This window comes from Petaurus breviceps, unplaced genomic scaffold (assembly GCF_028583685.1).
Source record: "Petaurus breviceps papuanus isolate PSGF00001 unplaced genomic scaffold, PetGlider_PUasm1.0 76, whole genome shotgun sequence".
In the NCBI taxonomy this organism is placed as follows: domain Eukaryota; kingdom Metazoa; phylum Chordata; class Mammalia; order Diprotodontia; family Petauridae; genus Petaurus; species Petaurus breviceps.
This window is the reverse complement of record NW_027186473.1, coordinates 61,829,029-61,845,119: the sequence shown is the minus strand read 5'-3', so window position 1 is coordinate 61,845,119 and position 16,091 is coordinate 61,829,029. Positions and strand designations below refer to the sequence as shown.

At 39.7% G+C, this 16,091-nt stretch overlaps 1 protein-coding gene across 1 annotated transcript; it reads right to left on the bottom strand.

The window, feature by feature from the left end:
* Nucleotides 1-5,294: 5,294 nt before the first annotated feature.
* LOC138174853 (probable E3 ubiquitin-protein ligase TRIML1) lies at nucleotides 5,295-14,773 on the bottom strand. The gene is made up of 6 exons (XM_069105078.1): nucleotides 14,357-14,773; nucleotides 14,006-14,101; nucleotides 13,136-13,366; nucleotides 13,015-13,037; nucleotides 12,736-12,833; nucleotides 5,295-5,858 (listed from the first exon to the last, which is right to left on the bottom strand). The coding sequence occupies exons 1-6, from the start codon at nucleotides 14,771-14,773 to the stop codon at nucleotides 5,326-5,328; spliced, it is 1,398 nt and encodes a 465-aa protein (XP_068961179.1). The 3' UTR covers nucleotides 5,295-5,325.
* Nucleotides 14,774-16,091: the final 1,318 nt, after the last annotated feature.

Here is a 16,091-nt window from a genome sequence, read left to right as displayed (position 1 = left end):
CATTTTTCAGTGAAGTACGTGAAAATATCCTTCCCTGGGAGGAAAGTGGAAGTGTGGTAAAGAAGGTAATTTAAGAAGCTTGAGGACCTAGAATCCCAGAGCCTAGAAAGCACCAGAGCAGTCTCATGGAAGTCCCATGAAGGAGGAGGTAGGAGGAGGAGTTGATAGTCCTTCTGCATGAGACAAGATATCAAAAACTTTATATGCTTCAGACCTGTGTCACTTTCGAGTCCCAACCCAACTAGACTTGGGAATAACTTGTTATTTCATTTTTATAAGGGATGTCCAGATGTTGGACAATCTGGTTCCCAATGCAGTATAACACCTATTTTGCAATTTATAGTTTGAGGGAGCTGCCTAAAGACAGAAGGATTGAATGACTTGCCCAATGATCACAGATTCAAGACTTAAATCCACCTCCACTTAGAATTAAGGCCTCTATCTATTATGATATGTTACTCTGATTTTCAATACCCACTTATGTGCTAATGATTTTGCCCCCAAATTTTGAGTGCCTTCACCTCTCTGAAATACTTCAAAAACTGACCCCTGACTGCTTTCAAAAATTTTCTGCCTCCATTATGTATTTTGTCTGTAGATGCTTAGGTCTAATTACCTTTCCCAACCTCATTTTCTTAAATGCTAAATCCATGTCTTTATAGAGGATATAAGATTTTGAGGAGCTAAGTACAAATATGGGTATTTCACTATGATTAGTTGTGAGAAGAGGTCACTGCATAAATGATAACACACTTGTTCCATCCTTCCATGTGGTGTGCTTCCACTGTCATCTATAAATGGTTTTGAGTTGAATTGGTTTCTTTGAGTCCCTTACCAAGCTATCTACAGATTTGTTTTCTCTCCCTCACTTCTTTTCACTGCTTTCTTAAGAAATACTATTCAATTGTACACAGTAACAGCAACATTGTGCAATGATCAACTATGATTAACTTAGCTCTTCTCAGAAAGACAATGATCCAAGTCTGACATGGAAAATGCTATCCACATCCAGAGAAAGAACTGATGGAGTCTGAATGCAGGTCAAAGTGCACTATTTTCACTTTAAAATTTTTTCATAGCTTTTTTTTCTTTTTCTGTTTCTTCTTTTACAACATGACTAATATGCAAATGTGTTTTAGATAATTGCACAAAATATAACCTATATCAAATACCTTACTCTCTTAGGGAGGAGGGAGGGAAAGGAGGGCAGAAGAAAAATTTACAATTCAAAATCTTATTAAAAGGGTGACTAGGTAGTGCAGTAAATAGAGCACTGGCTCTGGAATCAAGGGGACCTGAATTCAAATCTGGCCTCAGACACTTAACTCTTACTAGTTGTGTGACCTTGGGCAAGTCACTTAACCCCAAGTGCCCTGCCTTTCCCCCTCTAAAAAAGCAAAAAAATAAAAATCTTATTAAAAAGTGAATGTTAAAAATCGTCTTTACATGTAATTGGGGGAAAATAACACATAAAAAGAAATACTGGTCACAACGATCTGTCATTTTACTCTTCAGTTTTTTGCGCACTAAGATAATACTGCTCTTGGGTGTTATACTTATTCTTGTTAAGGAGATCTATCCTTCAATGGCTGAAGACATTTAAAGGCCTTTTGGCACCCCAATCTGTGGAACTGACAGGTAATTTCTATTCAATACCCTTTATTCCCATTCATATCCCATGTTTCAAAGTAACCAGAAGAGACCAGATAAACAGAAAAGGAGGTCTGGAATTAGTGTAGATCATAGGCAGTCAAAAGGCATTGTAGTCCCTAACCCCATGCTCTAGAAAAAACCTAAGGAGGGTTGTTGGCAAAGCAAAGACACTTAAGGCAGCCTTCCTGTTTAGTCATTCACTACCTAACCTGCTTCCATTCCTTGTCTCCCATGTATTCTCCAAATTTGCTAAACCCAAACCTAACTAACTACAGCCATGCATTCAGCCTACTATTCTCTAACCTTCCTTTACTCTTGGTGCATTTGTATTTTTGATTTTGTCAAGGTCAGGGAGATCCAATACTATATTACTGTGACAAATTCCTTCCCATACTGTAAGGGTTAGATTGTCAGCTTCTTCATGGAGACTTGCCAGGTCCTTCAACTGGTTCTAATCTCCCCATCCTCTGAACAAAGCACATAAAAGGTTGTGAGAAGCAGCAAGGGGCCTAGAAGGAGAGGAACCACAGGGCCTGGAAGGAAGCTCAGGAGCCAACAGAAAAGTTATGCAGAAGTGTAGCTTATGCTTTCTATGGAAAATCCTTTCATCATAGCTGAGAAAAATCTCTACTGTTTGAACAGAGGAAGGTACATGATGCTCTATGTAAGAGGTATGGTTATTAGGCTTTAAGTAACTCCATTCTAATAACTTCTAAGCAGAAAGAAGTACATCTAATAGAGAGAATGGAAGGTTTGTCTTCCTGCTCATGAATTCCTATATATACTAACATATTTTTGAAAATCAGCTTAATGTCTTTATATTAACAGGTTTTTAAAAATGTTAGTGTGTGATTTTTGCAATGTCTTCTTTTGCATTTCTTTAGGATTATTAGTGTGTATACATACAAAACATTTTTTATTTAATACTAAATTTGTCATTTTCCTCTCTTTGTAATATATTAATGTGCATTCTGAGGAATAAATTTTCTTTTTTTTTTTTTTAAGCAATTGGGGTTAGGTAACTTGCTCAAGGTTACATGGCCAGGTGTTTCTGGGTGGGTGCTAAATGTCTGAGCCCAGATTCAATCCCCAGGTCATCCCGACACTGGAGCTGGTGCTCTTACTCACTGTGCTACTGTAATGCGAATGTAAATTTTAAAGATCTTCCCTGCCCCTAGGCTAAAGTGCACCTGAAGCCTGGGGTGGGAGGCTTGTTTTTCAGTAGATACTTTTTGATTGGCCAGTGAGTCAATAAGGTTGTTACATTCTCTGAGCCAGGAGAAGGCTATATAAGCCCTGATGTGAGGCTTTGTTTTGGGGACTCACTTTGAGAAGCGTTCTCTGATTTGATCTGTATTCTGAAGAGCCGTTGTCCAGAGCCCCCCTGGCTTTGAAAAACCCAGATGTTGACTGGGTATGGATGTAATGGTTGGACAGTTTGGAAATCTGTCTACTTGATCTGTTTCTGTCTTGATAATTCTGCCTTTATGCTTTGAAGTTCGGGGTGCTAACCTTTTCCCTCTGAACAAGGTAAATGATACATGTCTGACTGATTAAAGTAAGCTTGTTAACCCATTTTGAGTTGCTTTCCTTTAACAAAGCAGATCCAAGAACCTGTATTGGCGGCAAACCCTGAGGACGCTTGGGGTGCTTGCCGCTACAAAATGGCGTCACAAACAGGATCTGCAGAGTAAAAGGAAAGTATGGGGACTGGGATAATTGTTTGTTTCCCAGTTGTGGTAGCTGTGATTCTGTGGAGCCCTGGAGCAGGAGAGAAGAATGGCCTCCATGCAGACTTCGCTGAGCTGAGAGCAGGAATGGTGAGCTTCCTGCATCGGGACCTGGGCAGAAGCCAGGAGCGGCTGCCGCCTGCGGGAGGAGAAGGAACCTAGGAGTTCGGAATTCAGCCACTGGAAAAGATAAGAACTGAGCAGCAAAGCAGGGGCACTGAATATGTTTCCTGGCTGCATCCCACAGTTTGGGACCCAGGGGGGGGGATGGACTTGTGACTATGGTGGGTGGGATGAAGTGCCTTGGATCCCCAGGGACCCCACCTTGTCGGTTTTGTTGCCCAGCCCCCTCTCTGTACTTGGAAGCAGGGGCTGGAGCTGTGTGGGGGGAGGGACACCCCCCCCCCCAAGAACTTTGTTTGAACTCTTGTTTTGAACTGAAGTGATAATGCTATCTATGTACTTTGTGTTTGTTTAAGGCCCAGTGGCCACTTTGGTAACTTTAGTTCTGTACTTTGAAAATGTGACCTAAGAGATGTTTAATGCTAATTCAAAAGTAAATTGTCTATGCTATGGGCATGAAAGATCTTGGGGCCAAATGTAATGCAAATGTAAATTTTAAAGATCTTCCCTGCCCCTAGGCTAAAGTGCACCTGAAGCCTGGGGTGGGAGGCTTGTTTTTCAGTAGATACTTTTTGATTGGCCAGTGAGTCAATAAGGTTGTTACATTCTCTGAGCCAGGAGAAGGCTATATAAGCCCTGATGTGAGGCTTTGTTTTGGGGGCTCACTTTAAGAAGTGTTCTCTGATTTGATCTGTATTCTGAAAAGCCGTTGTCCAGAGCCCCCTTGGCTTTGAAAAACCCAGATGTTGACTGGGTATGGATGTAATGGTTGGACAGTTTGGAAATCTGTCTACTTGATCTGTTTCTGTCTTGATAATTCTGCCTGTATGCTTTGAAGTTCGGGGTGCTAACCTTTTCCCCCTGAACAAGGTAAACGATATATGTCTGACTGATTAAAGTAAGCTTGTTAACCCATTTTGAGTTGCTTTCCTTTAACAAAGCAGATCCAAGAACCTGTATTGGCGGCAAACCTGAGGACGCTTGGGGTGCTTGCCGCTACAGCTACCTGGCCACCCCATGAGGAATACATTTTCATTTTGAGGAGGATTCAGCTTCCTCCCATTAGTTGTCCTGCTTTGTTTCACTGTTATCACTCTCTGTAAAACATACATAGCTCTAGTGATTTGTTCTTTGACCCACTCATTCCTTAAAATGGCTTTATTTCTCCAGTTCGTTCTTGAGCATTCATTCTCTACCTCCCCCAACTACATGTTTACCATCATTATTATACAATTCTTTTAAACTTTCAACATTTAATGACATTCAAAGTGATAGAAGTACATCTTTATTGAAAGTAACGAGCTCATTTTCAGAGAAGAATTTCTGTACAAATAGCAATTATTTGACATCATAGTTAAATGGAATTCTACCCTTACAAAGGACCTTTTACATATTTCCTTTATAACTTACCATTATCCTATGGAGTAAGGAGGGAAGCTATATCTCATTTCTATAACATAAAAAATAAAAAATGACAATAAGCTGTGTCCTTAAAAGGATATGTGGATTTCTTAAAGCAAAGCATCTACTAAATGACAGGTCTAGATATAAACCTGTTATAATACCAGAATAGGAACAATCTCATTGTTCCTATTGAGGGCTTACTGAATGTTTATTTGTCTTTCTGATAAGGTTCCATTAGAAAATCAGTATTGGTGTCAAGTAACAGAAATCTAATGTTTCCCTACCAATCACCTAACATAAATGCTTTGAGATAATGCATTGCGAACAATATTGAAAGCTGGTCAGACATATATTAGTTTTGGAGCTGTATCTTCTTCAGACATGGATATTGCAATGCCTTAAAATTAGAAATATGTCAAGGCCTAATAGTCATAGGGGTCCCATTCTCTTTCCCTATTGGAGGACAAGGAGAAAAGAGGGGTTGAAGTGGCCCAGAGAAGGGGAAGTGAGGGAAATGATATATGAAGCATCTCTCCAAAGCATCATAAAATGAGATGGTCCCTTCATCACAGTCTAGCAAAATCCCAACCCTGAGAATAGGGACATGGACTTGATGTTCAAAGTAGGGGGGAGTGGTCATGATAGTACACTTGTCTCCTTTCCTAATATATGAAAGGAGGAATATTTCCTCAAAAGGGAAAAAGAAGTCTTCATCACTCCTCAGTGACTTCTTGCATACACCAACTGCCCATTGCCTGCTATCTCCCACTTCGACCTCCCAGTAGTGGATGCCAGATGTGAAGAATTGAGCCCCTAAAATGAAATTGTTTTCATATTGGTTGATGGAGAACTGTATGTTTTGCTGGCTTCCCCTATGTACAACAGTCCTCCGGTCATCAGACAGGATGAGATGTGGAGAAGGAGTTTTGGGATCCAGGGTCACATCCACTGAAAAGAAAGAACAAGTAGGTGAGTGGTTTAGCTTCTCAGGGCCTGAGTGGACAAAGAGGCTCAATATAAGGTCCTCTAACTGAATTTTTCTGTATCCATGAAATCAGAGCAGAAAAACTTCCCAAAGAAGAGTTGTGTCAGTGAGAGGACCAAGCTATTTTAAATTGCTTTACAGCCTGTATGACAAATATCAGAATATATGTATTACTGTCAACTGAAGGCAAGAACTTTACTCCCTGTATCACTCACAAGCTGACATTACCCCCATAGAAATACTTCCAGGTCTAGAAGTGCGTATTTTGTAGGAAAAAAAATAAATCCCTGCATTGTTTTTTTTATTTTTAAATTCAATTTTTAATTTATTAATTTGTTTGTTTCCTTTTAGTTTATAGGATTCAATTCCACAATTCCTTGAATTTCACATTTTGTCCCCCTCCTTCCCCTCCCCCCCATGGCATCTTATAATCAAGTATAGGATCTGTAAATACTTTCACATTATACAATGGTCAGGTTATAAGGATGGATTGTACCAGCTGGAATGAAAAATGGTAAAGAGGACATAAAATCAAATAAGAGAACGAAAAAGATCAGGTATTTTGCTTCCACCTGGATATAAATTTAGTTCTTTCTAGTTCTTTCTCTGGATGCACGTTTTTCTCTCCATCATGCGTCTTTTGGGATTGACTTATATCCCTGCATTGTTGAGAAGAGTCCAGTCTATCAAAGTTGGTCATCACACATACGTTGTGTCTGTAATTGTGTACAAATTCCTCCTGGTTCTACTCTTCTCACTCAGCATCAGTTCTTTTAAGCCTCTCTAGGTAAATATGAAGACCGCCTGCTCCCCATTTCTTATAGCGCAATAATATTCCATAACATGCATATACCACAACTTGTTCAGCCATTCCCCAATTGATGGACACCCCCTTAATTTCCAATTCTTTGCCACAACAAAAAGAGCTGCTATAAACATTTTTGTACATATGGGTCTTTCTCCCATTTCTATGATCTCTTTGGGATATAACCCTAGGAGTGGTATTGCTGGATCAAAGGGTATGAAAGTATTTATAGCCCTTTGGGCATAGTTCCAGATTGCTTTCCAGAAAGGCTGGATCAGTTCACAACTCCACCAACAATGCATTAGTGTTCCAGTTTGCCCACATCCTCTCCAGCATTTGTCATTTTCCTGTTTTGTCATCTTAGCCAATCTGACTGGTGAGATGTGGTACCTCAGAGTTGTTTTCATTTGCATACCTCTAATCAATAGTGAATTAGAGCATTTCTTCATGTGCTTATAGATATCTTTAATTTCTTTCTCTGAAAACTGCCTGTTTATATCCTTTGACCATTTATCAATTGGGGAATGACTTGTATTCTTACAAATTTGACTCAGTTCTCTGTATATTTTAGAGATGAGTCCTTTGTCAGAGATATAGGTTGTAAAGATTCTTTCCCAATTTCCCACCTCCCTCCTAATCTTGGTTACATTGGCTTCATTTGTACAGAAACTTTTCAATTTCATGTAGTCAAAATTATCCATTTTACATTTTATAATGTTCTCTAATTCCTGTTTCGTCATAAAGTCATTCCCTCTCCACAAGTCTGATAGGTAAACTATTCCTTGTTTTAGCAGCCTGCTTACAGTATCAACCTTTATACCTAGATCATTAACCCATTTAGACTTGATTTTGGTATATGGTGTTAGATAATGGTCTATGTCCAGTTTCTGCCATACTATATTCCAGTTTTCCCAGCAGTTTTTGTCAAATAGTGAGTTCTTATCCCCAAAACCAGGGTCTGGGGGTGTATCAAACAATATATTATTGTAATCGTTGACTTATGAATCTCGTGTGCCTAATCTATTCCATTGATCCACTCCTCTATTCCTAAACCAGTACCAAGTAGTTTTGATGACTGCTGCTTTATAGTACAGATTGAAATCTGGTAAAGCTAGTCCACCTTCCCTAGCATTTTTTTTCATTAATTCCCTTGATATTCTGGACCATTTATTCTTCCAGATGAATTTTGTTACTATTTTTTTCTAACTCTATAAAGTAGTTTTTTGGTAAATTAATTGGTATGGCACTAAATATATAATTTAATTTAGGTAAAATTGTCGTTTTTATTATATTAGCTCGACTCAGCCATGAGCAATTGATATTTTTCCAATTAGTTAGATCTGACTTTATTTGTGTGAAAAGTGTTTTGTAGTTATGATCATACAGGTCCTGGGTTTATTTTGGCAGGTAGATTCCCAAATATTTTATAATGTCTACAGTAACTTTAAATGGGATTTCTCTTTCTACTTCTTGCTGTTGAGTTTCATTGGAAATATATAGGAATGCCGAGGATTTATGTGGGTTTATTTTATATCCTGCAACTTTGCCAAATTTATTTATTGTCTCAAGCAGTTTTTTACTTGATTCTCTAGGATTCTCTAAGTATATCATCATATCATCTGCAAAGAGTGATAGCTTGGTCTCTTCTTTGCCTAACTTGATTCTTTTGATTTCTTTTTCTTCTCTAATTGCTACTGCTAACATTTCTAGTACCAGATTGAATAAGAGGGGTGATAGTGGACACCCTTGTTTCACCCCTGATCTTATGGGAAATGCTTCCAGCTTCTCCCCATTGCATATAATACTTGCTGATGGCTTTAAATAGATGCTACCTATTATTTTAAGGAAGGCTCCATTTATTCCTATACTTTCTAATGTTTTTAATAGGAATGGATGTTGTATTTTGTCAAAAGCCTTTTCTGCATCTATTGAGATGATCATGTGGTTTCTGCTAGTTTTATTGTTGATATGCTCAATTATACTGATGGTTTTCCTAATATTAAACCATCCTTGCATTCCTGGAATAAATCCTACCTGATCAAAGTGTATTATTCTTGAGATAAGTTGCTGTAGTCTTTTTGCTAGTATTTTATTTAGAATTTTTGCATCTATATTCATGAGGGAGATTGGTCTATAATTTTCTTTCTCTGTTTTATCTCTTCCTGATTTAGGTATCAGTACCATATTTGTGTCATAAAAAGAATTTGGTAGGACTCCTTCTTCACTAATTTTCCCAAATAATTTGTAGAGTATTGGAATCAATTGTTCTTTAAATGTTTGATAGAATTCACTAGTGAATCCATCTGGCCCTGGAGATTTTTTCCTAGGGAGGTGACTGATGGCATGTTCAATTTCTTTTTCTGAGATGGGATTATTTAAGTAATCTACTTCCTCTTCAGTTAATCTGGGCAATTTGTATGTTTCTAAATATTCATCCATTTCCCTAAGATTGTCAAATTTATGTGCATACAATTGGGAAAAATAATTCCTAATTATTGTTTTGATTTCCTCTTCATTGGAGGTAGATTCACCCTTTTCATTTTTGATAGTCATAATTTGGTTTTCTTCTTTTTTTTTTTTATCATATTGACTAAGGGTCTATCAATTTTGTTGGTTTTTTCATAAAACCAGCTCTTGGTTTTATTTATTAGTTCAATAGTTTTCTTAATTTCAATTTTATTAATCTCTCCTTTAGTCTTCAATATTTCTAGTTTAGTATTTAATTGGGGATTTTGAATTTGTTCTTTTTCTAGGTTTTTTAATTGCATGCCCAATTCGTTGAGCTCCCTTTTCTCTAATTTAATCACGTATGCACTCAGGGATATAAAACTTCCCCTAAGAACTGCCTTTAATGCATCCCACAGATTTTGGTATGTTGTCTCATTATTATCATTCACTTGAATGAAATTACTGATTGTTTCTATAATTTCTTGTTTGACCCACTCATTCTTTAGGATCAAATTGTTTAATTTCCAGTTAGTTTTTAGTCTGTCTTTCCCTGGCCCTTTATTGCATATAATTTTTATTGCATCATGATCTGAGAATGATGCGCTTAATATTTCTGCCTTACTGCATAGAATTGTGAGGTTTTTATGCCCTAGAACATGGTCAATTTTTGAATATGTGCCATGAACTGCTGAGAAGAAAGTATATTCCTTTTTATCCCCATTCAGTTTTCTGCAGAGATCTATCATACCTATCCTCTCTAAAATCCTGTTCACCTCCTTAACTTCTTTCTTGTTTATTTTGAGGTTGGATTTATCAAGTTCAGATAGGGGGAGATTAAGGTCTCCCACTAGTATAGTTTTGCTATCTATTTCTTCCTCTAATTCCTTTACCTTCACCTCTAGGAATTTGGATGCTACACCACTTGGTGCATATATGTTAAGTAGTGATATTGCTTCATTCTCTATGGTGCCTTTTAACAGGATATAGTTTCCTTCCTTATCTCTTTTAATTAGGTCAATTTTTGCATTTGCTTTATCTGAGATAAGGATTGCTACCCCTGCTTTTTTTACTTTAGCTGAGGCATGATATATTTTACTCCAACCTTTTACCTTTACCTTGTGTGTATCCCTCTGTTTCAAATGTGTTTCTTGTAAACAGCATATTGTAGGATTATGATTTCTAATCCATTCTGCTATCCGTCTCCGTTTTATAGGAGAGTTCATTCCATTCACATTTACAGATATGATTGTTATCTGTTTCTTTCCCCTCATCTTATTCCTGCCCCTGTTAATGTTCGTATTTTCCCTCCCTTCTCCCTTCCCCCCCTTAATAGTTTTCCTTTTGACCACCGCCTCCCCTTTTCGGCCCCCCTCCTTTTTCCTCCCCTTTTCCCCTTACTACTTCCCTCCCTACAAATCACTCCCACCCCCCTTTTGTAACCCTTTCCCCCTCCTACTGCCTGTAGGATATTGTTATACTTAATGAGGTATGCTATTTTTTCTTCGCATCAAGAATGACAGGAACAGATCTCATGCGAAGCTCCTCTCCCTCCCCTCTTTCCCTCTAAAATAATGTGTGTTCTCCTTGTTTACCTTTCTAAGTCAGTTGCTTCTCGTAATTGGAGGTTGAATTTTCCATTGAGTTCTGGCTTTTTTATCAAGAAGGTCTGGAACCCTGTAATATCATTGAATGACCATCTCTTTGCCTGGAAGAATACGCTCAGTCTCGCTGGGTATGTGATCCTTGGTTGTAATCCGAGCTGTTTTGCCTTCCTGAAAATTGTATTCCACTGCCTCCGATCTTTCAGTGTGGAGGCTGACAAATCCTGTGCAGTCCTCACTGTGGACCCTCGATATTTCAATTGTTTCGTTCTGGCCGCTTGAAGTATTTTCTCTTTTATCTGGTAGTTCTGGAGTTTGGCCACAACATTTCGAGGATTTTTCAGTTTGGGATCTCTTACAGCAGGTGTCCGGTGGATTATGTCGATTTCTATTTTCCCCTCAGGTTCTAGTATCTCAGGGCAGTTTTCCTTAACGAGCTCTTGGAGAATGTTGTCCAGGCTCATTTTTTCATCATAATTTTCTGGTAGGCCTATGATTCTCAGATTATCTCTCCTGTTTTCCAGGTCTGTTATTTTTTCTTTGAGGTATTTTACCTCTTTTTCTAATTTTTCATTTTTGTTGTTTTGCTTGGCTAATTCTTGGTTCCTCATAGAGTTATTTGTTTCCATTTGTTTAATTCTGGTTTTTAGCAAATCATTTTCCTTGGTTAATTTTTGAAGCTCCTTTTCCATATCATACACGTTTCTTTTTAGAGAGATGTTTTCCTCATTATAATGTTTTTCAAATTCTGCTATTTTTGTTTTGAGAGAATTATTCATTTTGTCTTCTATCTCTCTCATTTTGCTTTCAAAGTTCCTTTTGATCTCATCTAGGAGAGCCTTCTGTGCTTGGGATCCATTCCCTGTTGAAGTCTCAGCTGTGGGTGTGGAGTCCACAGTGTCTCCCTCTGAGGTTGGTTCCTCCCTCTGAGCATAGTAGGACTCTAGAGTCTTTGTCTTTGTAGTCTGCTTTCTACCCATTTTGAGGCAGTGTCCTAGCCACGCCCTTCCTCTAGGATCCCAAGCCTTTACTGTAGAGGGTTTTGCCCTGGGGCAAGAGTTACTATATTTTCAGGGTCAGATGGGGGGTTTGGAGCAAGTGGGGTTCACTCTGTCTGCCATCCTTGTCTTTGGAGGTCCTGAAAGGGGCTTTTTAAAAAAAAAAGATTTCTGTGCTATGATGTGGTAGCCCCAGGAGTGTTTGCTGTCCAGTATAGGGGCTCCTGTCTTTGCTTCTTACCTTGCTCTTTCCAGTCCCAGCCCTTTGGTGATAGGCCTGGTAGTGGACCTTGTGGTTGGTGGGAAGACTTGCCCTCAAAGTTGATCAGGCCCCTTCCAGGCCCGCGTCCACCATGCCTTCTTGCACAGGCCGCTGCGCCTTCCCAGCCTGCACCCGCTGCGCTGCCGCAGCTGCACCTTCCTGCGCAGGCCACCGCGCCGTCGCCTGCTATTATTCCTTATTAGAACTTGTCCTTCGCATCTATGTATTGATAAATCTGGAAACAGCCACAGCTGCTGCTGATCTGGAGTCCCTCTGGCTGGCGGCTGGTCAGGCCTGCCCTGGGGCTAAAGCCTCGGAGTGGGGCTGGGCTTGGCTCCCAGAGCTTTGCGCTGGCCGATTCCTGCCGGCCTGCCGGGCTGTCCCCAGCGGGAGGTTAGCTTCTCTGTGTCATTTTGTGGGTTCTGCAGCTCCAAAGTTTGTTTAGAGTCCCCTTTTTACATGGATTGGGGAGGGTGGAAGCCGGAGCCGCGGGAGGGTCGTACTTCTACTCCGCCATCTTGGCTCTGCCCCACCCCACCCCCCACTCAAAATCCCTGCATTGTTACAAAGAAATAATCTTCAAGCTCCTTTTGTTTTAGTCCTAGGGCTAAGAAAGTGCCACAGTTTCCTGGATGCCCACCCACCCAATCACCATGAACCAACCCTTTAAGGAAGTAACTGGGTATTTTGAAATGTAAGCTTAATGACTCCAGGGCTGATTCTTACCTTTGAAGTATTTCAGCATTTCCCACATCATAGTGTTTTGAAACATGATCCCTGAAATGGTGACAGTCTCTGGACGGTGATTCAAGAGTGATTCACACCTGCAAAGAGGGCAGACTTATTTATCCTCAGGGATCAGCATAGGCTTCTGGCCTCATTGCCCTTTCCTCCCATCAGAAAGACTCTTTTATTGCTACTGTACACGTTTCCTCTCAATATTCCACCAACAAATGTTACCCTGTTGTTCTACTGCTCGTAACAGGACTCAAAATTGAATCTTACCTGGTCAGTGTATCTCCTACCACCTGGAGAGAAAGAGAGAGAGAGGGTGAGTCTTGGGCTTTGGAGGTCTTATGGAGCTGGGAAAGTACAATAGACTATTAGACCCATTTCCAGGTCTCACCTGCAGAAGCTGGCTATTGGTCTTCCAGCTATGTTGTTCAATGTCTGTGATCACCTCTTTCAAGTGGTGAAGGTGCTGAGAAAGTCTGGTCTCACTTTCTCTTACACTCTTCAGGTTGTCACTTTCCTGCTTGGCCATTATGTGAAAATGAAGCTTCTCTTCTTTCTTCAGCAATTCATAGAATCTTGTATATTCGGCTCTTATACTCTCCTTCCAAGTGTAGATCTTTTCCTGCAAGGAATTAAATTAGTTCAATACGGTATAAAGGCCTATGAATCCATGTTCCGAAGCCCTTTCCTCCTTATCCTTAGGAAACTTTTTCTTGAATATTTATCCTCTAATGTGAGAGATAACTTGAGGTAGTAGTCTCAGAGCCAAGAAGATATAGGTTTAAGACTTGTCTCTAGTATATGCTGACCTGGTGACTCTGTACACATTCCATTTTTTTTCAGCCAAAGAAAAACAAAGTTTATTAAAGATCCACTATATTGGGTAGACTCTCAAGGAATCTAAACATTTGTGATGCTTGTATTGACAAGTGGGCCAGATAGAATCTGAGCCTCTGTGTACATTCTTTAACCATGTCTGGCTTTAGGTAACTTGCTAAAACTGTAGGTTTCAGAGAAGTTGTTGGCCTTAAAGGGAGGATCCTAATTCAAAAGTTCAAATGCTGATAAAATCATAAGATCTAATCCTTCTGAACAAACTTTTACACTTAAAAGGCTGAAATCTTCAAGGGGGATTATCACTGGCACCAATATCTATTGCCTGATAGCAACCTCAGGTCCCCTTTGGGACTGTGTGAAAGACCTTAGAGCCTCAGACTGTCATGAATATTCTGACTCCCCTCTCAAAGAGCAAGACACTCACCTTCCAAATCTTCTCCTTCTCTCTCTCTTCTGTCAGCATGTTCTGAACTGTCTCCACTTCTTTCCAGAGAAGATCCAAAGTCTTTTGGAGTTTGTCCTAAGGAAATACCAGCCATCATTTTACTCATGATGCTCTTACCTGAGCTAGATCTAAAATCCCAGCCAATGACATTTAGAGTGCCTGTCACTATTTGCTGCCTGGGAACTAAAAACTAGAGCTGACCCAGAGGTCAATCATGGGGCTCCACGGCCTCCAAAGCAGCTGCTTCTGATACAGGTGATTGGCTCAGAAGATCCACCAACTGGGAGAGAAGGATTGCAACCTACACAGCTTTTAACCAAAGACACTTACCCTAGAATCCTCTGCAGCCTTTTTTACAGTGTGCACTGTATGCCCGATGTGTTCCTGGGGTTGAAAACAATCTACACAGAGGAAGGATTGGTCTTTTTCACAAAACAACTTTTTCTCCTCCTGGTGTTTCTCACATGTGACCTTTTCCTCTTCTAATTGCAGTAAATAGGGTCTCAGTTTCCTGCCTAAACTGGTCAGCTTCCCTAGGCGATAGTTGGACTCCAAGTCTTTCACATGGAAGGCTCTTTTGCACAAAGGACAAGGGCAGGGCATGTCAACTTCTCCCCAGCTGTTGAGGAGGCACAAGCAGCAAAAGCTATGGCCACAGCCCAAGGTCACTGGGTTTCTGAAATAGTCCATGCACACAGGACAGCTCAGCTCTTCCTTGAATCTTTCAGCTACGTGAGCTTCAGCCATGTCCCTAAGGAGAAAAACAAAGGACAAATGAGTTTCCATTTTTTTTTTTTTGCTTTTTGGAGGACAATTGGGGTTAAGTGACTTGCCTAGGGTCACACAAGCTAGGTTTTGTATTAAGTGTCGGGCCGGTTTTGAACCCAGTTACTCCTGACTCCAGGGCCAGTGCTTTATTCACTGTGCCACCTAGCCTCCCCAAGCAACAGAAGGAAAGGTTCTTAGCACCTTCCACTTTGAGCTGATTCACTTCTCTCAGTCCTGTAGACACTTCTAGTTTCATAATACATTAATCAAAGTACGAGCAAGTTTACTTTCACATTCCCTCCACTTGCCAGTAATTATAATTGGAGAAATTATCTGTGCTATTGGGGAAAACATAATACCTCTGCTTTAAAGTACTCCTGCACCTCTGGATCTTCAATACACACGTGTGGGACACTGATGTGCAAACTGGACTGGTTCTTCTCTCTGGATCTCTGTACCAGACAGCCCATATACCACTAACACAAAGATTGTCTCTCTGGGTTTAGAGTGCCTCCGTGAACCTGATCTTAGAGTATGGTACTGGTAGTCAAGTCTGTGATAAGAGAATGTATTAATACATCAATCATTTTTACAGACAGAGTTGCCTTGACATAAGGCTATAGTGAGAAAAAAATGGTTGAAAACATCAAGTTGCAGTTTAAATCTTGACTATAATCCACATTAAAAAAAATCTCAAAGGTCCTTTTTCCTCTTTATATATGCTTAGTTATCAATCCTGTGAAACAACTCAAATGGCACTCATCTCAGACTCCTGTAATAACACAAGTCTGTAATAACTTCCTCTGGAAGAGAACTAGACTCTTTGCTATGCAAATGCAGTCTCTGAAACAGTGGAATTTTTAGAGCCTTGAATTTGCTTTCTTAAGTTTACATTTATGCCAGAAAATCTGCCCCTAATCCTACTTTACTTTAAAACCCAACTTGAACCTTGCCACCCTCCATGCTAACAGGGACATATCTGTTCCTATATTCCTATAGTCTTTTCTTTCTTCTCTAGAATCAACTTTCCCCAAATTACCCACCCACTAACCTGAGTCATCCAGGACTACTCTAGTCTCCATTGAGATATATATTTTTGGTGACAAAAATAGTTATTGAGATTAAAAAACAGACAGAAATAAAAAAAAAACCCACAGGTTCTTGGATATTTTCAAGAAACTGAATTATTTCCTAAATATTTTTATAGCTTAAGAGAGCAAAAATAAAAACCCAAACAACCCAATCCTTGCTCTGTACTGAACAAACATTTAATGACTACACACACATTCTTATGTAT

Coding starts and splice junctions, on each gene's coding strand:
- LOC138174853 (XM_069105078.1), bottom strand. CDS start 14,773: ATGGCTGAAGCTCACGTAGCTGAAAGATTCAAGGAAGAGCTGAGCTGT. Junction 14,102..14,356: donor AGGCTGCAGAGGATTCTAGG/GTAAGTGTCTTT, acceptor GTATTTCCTTAG/GACAAACTCCAAAAGACTTT. Junction 13,367..14,005: donor AGAAGGAGAAGATTTGGAAG/GTGAGTGTCTTG, acceptor AATTCCTTGCAG/GAAAAGATCTACACTTGGAA.